This window comes from Aspergillus brunneoviolaceus, assembly GCF_003184695.1.
Source record: "Aspergillus brunneoviolaceus CBS 621.78 unplaced genomic scaffold BO95scaffold_146, whole genome shotgun sequence".
NCBI classification, from domain to species: domain Eukaryota; kingdom Fungi; phylum Ascomycota; class Eurotiomycetes; order Eurotiales; family Aspergillaceae; genus Aspergillus; species Aspergillus brunneoviolaceus.
In genome coordinates this window covers 1-9,303 of record NW_020290876.1, presented here as the reverse complement: position 1 = coordinate 9,303, position 9,303 = coordinate 1, and the positions used below count along the sequence as shown (strand labels likewise).

General features: G+C 17.0%; 1 protein-coding gene across 1 annotated transcript; it reads right to left on the bottom strand.

The window, feature by feature from the left end:
• Positions 1–4,869: 4,869 nt before the first annotated feature.
• Positions 4,870–5,127, bottom strand: BO95DRAFT_377725 (uncharacterized protein; the record flags this gene model as incomplete). Its single annotated transcript, XM_025583279.1, has 1 exon — positions 4,870–5,127. A coding segment is annotated over one exon (258 nt), but the record flags the coding sequence as incomplete, so codon positions are not given.
• Between the last annotated feature and the right edge of the window lie 4,176 nt (positions 5,128–9,303).

Sequence of the window (9,303 nt, the reverse complement as noted above, 5' to 3'; positions counted from 1 at the left end):
CTTAACCTTAACCTGGTTATAACCTGGCGGTTAGATTAAAATACAAAAAAATTTTAACTATATAATTATAGTTAGATTAAAATATAATTATTATTTTAACTATTTATATCTGCCGGTTAAAAAAATTAGATATAGCAGATAGATTAATAACCGCAGATTAATTAATAATATATATATTCTTTTTATATAAATAATATATAAAATATAATATACTTTTAATTATAGTATAGTAATATTTTCTAGATTTAGCTTATCTACTTAATATTATAATATAATTCTAATCCTTTCGACTTATTTACTTAATCTATTTAATTTATTTAACTTATTTAATCTATTTAATTTATTTAATTTATTTAATTTATTCAACCTTTTTTTCTATAAAGCTGTAAAGGGAAAAGGTCAGTTAGGTATAAAATAATAGCAGTCTATTAATTTCAAAACTAATTCTTACTATTCTAAAGGTTTAGCAAGATCCTAGAAGTTAAATACTAAAGAAGATCTAAGTTATTAATATTATAACTATTACATGGAGAATATATAAATAGATTGTTAATAATCTGCTATAGCTATAAGAATTATCTATAATAATTAGACTTTCTCTTATATACAGCTGTTTTTAGTAGTATAATAATAGTATAATACTACCGCTTTAGCACGGGAGCTAACTGTTTTTAAAAGTATAGTAGTAGATAGTAGAAAATTATAAACTAGTTTTATTTAGAATATATATTATAAATAATACTATTCCGCTTTAAAAATACTATAGTTTTTTAATAATAATATTAATAATATAAATATACTTTTATATATTTTTTTAATATTCTCGACATCATCAGCATTATTTGTTTTATATTAAAAAGTTTATATTTTTCTACTATTTCTATATTTATTCGTTTGTTCCAATATATATATATAGTATTTATATTTTATATTTTTTTTAGTATTACCAAAATACTAATAAATAGTTGTAATATTTATATTATAATATTATACCTCCCGCAGTAAATTATTATTTTTTAATTAAAACTTTATTCTTTTTCAGTATTTTCTTTTATTTAAAATATTTTTAAACTAGTATAAAAAACTATAAATATAATTCTAATAAAAAGTTTAAGCCCGGGTATATTTTTAATATAGTTTTATTAGTAAAATATTAATAGTACGCTAGTTAAAAAACAAATTATACTTTAATAAGTTTTTCTTTTTTTTTTTTTAAACTTCGACTTTAGCTAAACATGTACCAGACGGCGTCGGGAATATTAAATAATACTAGTAATCTATTACTAATTCTCTACTAGTTAAATTTCTTTTGGGCGGTAAAAATAAAAAAAAAATATAATCTTATTTTTTATATTTTTTTTAGATTCTTAGCCGCTAATCTTACTGCTTAGTTTTTTAATACGGAAAAAACCCACCGCGTCGAATATAATATAACAGCTGCTACTAAAAAAGCTATAATTATAAATAATATTAACTATTTATAAGAATTATATTAACTTTCCGATAGAAAAATCTGACTATTTATTATAGTTTTATTATAGAATATTATATTCTTACCGCCCAGACCGGAGACTTATAATAGTATTTTTATCTTTTATCTAATAATACTAGCTATTTATTTTAATACTATATAATAGTCTTTTATCTAAACAATATGATCCGCGAGATTACATATTTTTATACTAATAAAAATAGTAATAAAGACTGGTATATTACTGATACTAAAAATATTTTTTCTATTAATATTATCCGCGGTTTATAGTTTTATTAATATTTTATATTTATTTCTTATACGGTAATACCCCCTACCAGCAATTTTTATTTAATTATCTTTTAGTTTTAATATCCGGATTTTTTTTAATATTATTCTTTCTGTAGTTTATACGCGTAAATATAAATAAAATAAATATATAATATAACAAACTTGTATTTTTTTATTATAGATTATATACGCGTTGCGTACGCCTTATAGTTATTTTATTATTATTTCTGCTATATATTAATCTCGACTTATATATTACGGGATAAAAAGCTATAATCCGATTATTAAATTTATAGATTTTTTGTTAAATATTTACTAAATTTTCTACCGGTAACTATTAATTATATTTAAAAAACTATTTCTACTATTTTATTAGATAGAATTAGTTTTTCTAATAATATAAGCTATTTAATATCTGCTTTATCTTCTACTTCTTATTATTATCTAGATCTGGTATTAGTAAAGTTTCAGAAATATTTTTTTTAATTTTTTAAGATTCCAGTAGAATAATATAAAAAATATTATACAACCAAGTATATTTATTAGAAAAATATAGATAAAATACTTATTTTTCTACAGCTTCTAGAATTCTAAAGAGCTCTATAAATTTTAGAACTAATTTTTAAAAAGTTTTTTTAAATTTAATATTTATAGTAAATAGCTTGACTAAATCTTCTTATTTAAAAATATAAATCATCTTATTATCTCGCTTAAAAGATAGAATATTATAACAACTATTATAATAAATTAATTAGTTTTCGCTTATTTTTTACTAGTTTTTTTTTAGTTTTTTTTATAAAATATTTAGCTTTTTTAGTTTTTTTAATATTAATAGTATTCTTACTTTTATAGAGTCGTTCTTAATCTAAAGTCTAAACTTAGAAAAATAATCTATTAAAACTTTAAAAAGAATTATTTTTATAAAAGTATTCGGATAATTATTATATACAAATTCTGTTTTATTTAATAAATTTATTTAGTTGTTTTAATACTCGGTTATAAAACAGTATAGATAATATTTAAAGATTTAATTAGTTTTTTTTATTTAGCCGTCGGTTTACAGATAAAACATAATTAATAATTATTTTTTAATTTTAGTTTAGTAGTAAAAATTAAACTAAAATTAACTTATAAATATAGAGCCTCTGTCTATAATTATATTATAAAAAATTTTATATTTTAATTTAATTTCTTAATAAAACAGTTCGGCCAGTTCTTCTGCTCGAATTATATATAATACTATTATAAAATAGTTTATTTTTATAAAATAATTAATAATTACTAATATTAAATCTATTTAATAACCCTAGTAGTATAGTTCGGATAGTTTTATAATAAAATCTATAATAATTTCGGCTTATAGTTTTAATAAAATTAGTAGACTTTTAAATTTTTTATATAGTTAATATCTAGCTGGGGTTTAATATTAGCAGATAGAATATATTACTATATAATTTTCTATATTATTTTAGAGGCTAATCTAATAAAACTTTTTATAAAAAAGTTGTTTAATTTTATTTTATCTAAAATAATCTACTAATAGATTATTATAATATTATTATAGTAGCTTTTAACGTAGGCCTTTTATCTCTAATATATAAAATCTATTTTTAAAATATAATAATCTATCTGTTATAATTCTCTAATATTTAGATAGTTTATTTTTCTTTTTTTAGAATTTAGAATCTTAATTCTAAAGAGTTTTAATCAAATTTCTTAGATTATTATTATAAACAGATTTATAAACCTTTTCGACTTTATTTATACTTTTTATAGCTATAATACTAGCAGATTATTTATAATTTATTATATAAACTATAGTTTAGTTAGCTAATTTTATACCAGCAGCGCCTGTAAGCCTGCTTAATATTATATAAATACTAAATCTAGATTTTTTTTATAAAAACATCTTGCTATATTTAAACTAGGATTTTCTAATTTTAGTTATTACTAAGATCTTAGATATTATTAAAATAAATATTAACCGGTTACAAAATATCCGTATAATATTATTATTATAAAAGCTTTTTATTAGCTTGAATAATCTAAATAAAATATTAGCAGAATTACTCTTATCTAATTAGTATTTAATTATAAAATTAAAAAAAGCTAAAATTATATATTAATATACTTAATATCTATTAAGCCGGAATTAATTTATAAATAATTTAAGATTTATATAATTAGATAAAACTTTAATAGAATACTAAGCCCTATTAAGATATTGATACTAATATTTAAAAAAGTAAACAATAATAAAAAATTCTTAATTTAAAATACTTTAATTAAGTTTTATATCCGAGAATTTTCTTAACTAAATAGTAACTATATAGTATTATTTTATTAGTCCCGGTTAGATTAAAATACCTACTATTTCTTTATTACAAATATTGGTTTTGATTCAAATAAGTTAAATTAAATTAAAAAAATAAAAAAAAAGCAGTCTAAAATATATTAATAAGTCGATAAAATATCAGTCTTTTATCTAAAACTAAAAAATATATTTCTGGTTTCTTACTATTTTAACTTTTTTTCAGAAGATTTATCAAAGATAGTACTAATAAAAAAAAATTATAAATAAATCTATAATAAAAGTTGCAAAATTTTAAAAAGATCTAAATATTATAGTAAATAGCAGATAACAGCCATAAAATAATAATTTTAACTCGGTCAGAATCTATTATAATATCTATAAAAAAAATAATATATTTAAAAAATTTAACTTATTACTAAAAAAAAAAATATTTAGATAGTTTAATATATAAATTAGCTTCTTATAGTTATACTAGTACTTTTTTAATATATTTAATATATTTATATCTTATTATTAAAAAGATAAAAATATCGTCTAAATATATAATATAAATAATATTAAGAATATTATATAATACAAAGTATATATAGTTTTAAAAAAAAGTAAATATATTAGTTAAGCCAAACAATATTATTATATACTTAAAATAACTATAATATATATAAAATACAGTCTTCTATTTATCTTCTTTTTTAATATAAATATAATAATAGATGTTTTAGATATTAATTTTACTAAAGTATTTACATCCAGCTAATTAATTAAAAATTTTAAAAATTAAAAATAATAGATATTAATTTTTTACTGTAACTTTATTAAATTTATAATAATCTATATATAGCCGCAAACTTCTATTTTTTTTAGATATAAAAAGAATAGAAACCCCTGCAGAACTTTTAAATAAATATATTCTTTTATTAATAGTATTTTTATTAATATAATCTTTAAGTACTAAAAGTTCTCTTTCCGAAAAAAGATAAATAGACTTAAATAAAAGTAATTCGCCTTCGAAAAAATCAATAGTATGATTCTTATTATAATATTTAGAAAGAATTTTAGATTAATTAAAAAAAAAGATATCGGTAAATTCGACCAGTTCTAACAGAATAAAATTATTTTAATAGTATTCTAATTTCTTATTATTATCTAAAAGCCACAGTTTCTTTAAAACTTTAATAATTATATAAATATAAGTACAATTTCGGCAAGCCTTAGTAAATTTTTAAAAACTTAATTCCTAGATTTAATTAAATTTAAACTACCATTACTTGTTTCAGAAAAATAAATAAATTTTATAATCAAGCAGAATAGTTATAAAAAATAAGATTAGAATATTTTAAATAATAGTAATATATAGTTTAATAAAACACTGTCGTACTTCTCTTAAATTAATAATATCTAAAAAAATATTTTATATTTTATAACTGGTAACAGAGGTATAGTTAATAACTTTAAACTATAATAAGAATTTCTAAGATTTTAAAAAAAAGTATTATTATATAAATCTAATATTAACTAAATTATATACTATACAACTATTAATATCTGCATAAATTTTCCTAATATTAGATATTTATATTAGTATTAATATTTTATCAGCTGTTTCTACTTTATAATACAGAACTAAAACAAAAAAGTTAGTCTTAACCTATTCTATTTTTTTATATTATTTTTTTTAGCTTATAGTTTTTAAATTCAAGCTAATCTCTTTTTTTTTTAAAAATATTAATTAGCGAGATGCTCAGTACTATTATATAAGAAATATTATAAAACTTTTCTAATTAAATTAGAATAATTAGTTTTAGAATTAAAAGATTAAGTATTCTTATAGAATTGTAATTATTTTTATAATATATTAAATCTATTAGATTTCTATTTACATTTTTATTTCTATATATATAGATTCTAATAATAAATAATAAAAAATATTATCTTATCTTATTTCTTAGGCAGTTGGTATATATATTCTTTAATATAGCAACTAAAATCAAAAAATAATTTTATAAAAAAAATATAATTATATTTCTTTTTAGTAGTTCTAGAAAAATATTATTCTAAAATATTAAAATAAATATAAAATTTATAAAAATCTTAATTATTTTACTGCCGAGCTTACTCTAGCTGGCTTATTATATTAGACTTAAAAATAATAATATTTTAAATAAAAAAAAATATTTATTTAATAAAAACAGACTATAAATAGCTAATATTTTTCTTTTATTCTAGTAGTAATTTTTTAAAATAATAGTATTATTTTTGCTAATAAGTCGTACTTATATAGCTTACAGCCTTAAAAATCTTATAGTAGTTATTATAAAATTTAAATAATACTTTCTAAAAATTATAATCTAAATTATAGAACTATTCCTGGTGTTTTTAAATATTAAAAAAAAATTCGAATTACGGAATATCTTTAATTTTAATATTTATTTTAGATTTATTTAAAAAAAAGAAAGTTTTCTATTGCCGAATTAATACTAATTTAATATTATTATATTAGATTTTCTATTATAGTTCAGTAACTTATTTTTTTAACCGCTAATAATCTTATAATTAATTAATAATATTTCTAACTGCAGTAAAATCCTCTACCAAAAAATCTAATAGCAAAAATAATAAACTATTAATAATAGAAAAAGTTTCCGACTCGGAACTATTATTAGAATATAAAAATTATAATAACATACTATATTCTATAAATAACTAAAAAAAAAAAATTAGAATTATAAAAAAAAAAATTAGTTAGATATAAAATAGTAGCAGTCTATTAATTTTAAAACTAATTCTTACTATTCTAAAGATTTAGCAAAGTCCTAGAAGTTAAATACTAAAAAAAATCTAAGTTATTAACATTATAACTGTTGCACGAAGAATACATAGATAGATTGTTAATAATCCGCCATAGCTACGGGGGTTATCTATGACAAAAGCTGAGAAGTATACTATACTTTAAAAAAGATTTTTATAAAATCTAATATAGAAAAAATAGTATCTAATATTAAATAAACTAATAAAATTATACTATTTTTTATACTATTTAGAACGGTAATTATAATAGCAGAAAAATTAAAAAAACCGAGTTTTTATTTTTATCTGAATATATATAATATTTAAAAACTTGAATAAAACTAGCTTTTTTATTTTTAATAATAATTTATTTTTTAAATTATTTTTAAGATTATCTATATTCTTATTTTTACTAATATAAAAGATAGTAATTATTTTATTCATTTTTTACTTTTTAAATATAAAAATAATTAAATTCGGATTAAGATTATTAAAAATATTCTAATACTTTTTATTAATAGTAAAATAATTAGTATATATTTAAAATATTATTATTTTAATTATATTAGTATAAAGACAGCTCTGATAATAGTAATAAATATTTTAAAAATTATTAAATAAATATTTAATATTAATACTATTAGTAATAATTAAAAGAAAATCTTTAGCTATCTAATAAAAAATAAAAAACTAATTATAGCAGGACTTTTAATAAGTAAGAATATTAGTATATTTTATAATATTTAGAATAATATTAATTTAATTAAAGATATTTTTATAAGTTATATATTTTTAATATCTAGATATATTTTAAGTTTTTTAATTATCTCAGCTGTTAATAAAAATTTTTAATATTTAAAAATATTATAAAAAACTTTATTTAGATCTAATAATAACCCGGAGATAGTTAATAGTATATTAATAATTAAATTTTAACTATAATAAAAATAGAATATTTTTTAAAAAACAGTTTAGTATTTATAATACTAGTTAATATTATTATCTAGCTAGATATTCTTTTTAAACTTTTTAAGCTTTAATATCAGGTTTAAAATAATTATAATTATATAAATATAGTCTTCTATCTAGTAAATATAATAATAGTATTTTCGGAGTTTTTAATATATATTCTGTAAATTTTTAAGAATTTTTTTTTTTAGAATATCTACTTTTTTATCAGTCGGTTAATTAAGTAATTTAAATAATTAAAAAAATTATTATAAATATTATAAATCTTATAAATAGTAGGCCTACTGTTCTTGGATAAATAGAATATATAAAAAAAACAAAGTATAAAAGTTTAAAAAAATATTTTATTTATTTTTATTTAGTTATAGTAGAATAAAAATAATTAATATTATTATAATTGCAGTACTGAATAAAACTTTTAATTATTTAATAAAAATTAAATATCTAGTAAATTATAAGATAGATTAAGTTCCAGCAAGTTTTATAATTAAAAAAAAAATAATAAACTAAGTCTAATTTAAATTATTAAGTAAGCTGGAATTTTTTATAATATTAAAAGCTTATATTTATAAATTATATAATCTTTTAAATCTATAATTAAGAATTAGTAAAATCAATTATTATTAAAAAAAGATCTTTAGAGTCTGTTTATAAAAGACTAATCTAAACAGTTTTTATTATAAATAGTAGAAGTTTTTTATATTAGTTTTTTATAAATAACTTTTAGAATATATTTTTTTAAGAGTTCTTAAAATACCAGAAAAGATTTTAAGATTTTTATTATAAATTTTTTATATATATTTAATAATACTATTTGAGGCTTTAATCCGAAGTTTTTATAAAAAAATATTAATTATAAGCTGAATTAGAGTGGCTAACGGCCAGGTCAGGTTAGGTTAATTGGAATTTTTATACCTGACCGCCAGGTTATAACCAGATTAAGAAAATTTTTATATCTGACTGCAGTATAGCTAAAAAAAGAACAGTTAACTATCTTAATTATTCTTAGTACTAAGACCTGCCTGCTATATCTATTTAGGCTTTAATACAGTTAAGATATATCTAGATTAAGCGGTTATTAATCTGACCATCTTAACTATTATTTAAAAGTATATAAAAACAAGCTTTTAAAATTAGAAAAAATAATTAAAAGAAGTATTAGTATCTTTTTTATCTTTATTTTAAAAAATTAATCAGAGATTTCTGATAGTATTAACAAAATTCAGTTTTTTATAAAATTATGGTTCTTACAGTAAGAAATATATATAAAAATATATAATTACAGCTCGGTTTAAGCTGTATATCTTAATTATAATATATAATATCAGAAAAACTATATATTTACTAATAATCGGACTACTAAAAATAAATATATTATTTTTATTTTATTATTCTTCTTTTTATTTCAGCTTAGATAGTCTATTATAGGGTTTACATTAGGGTTTACATTAGGTTAGGTTTACATTAGTTT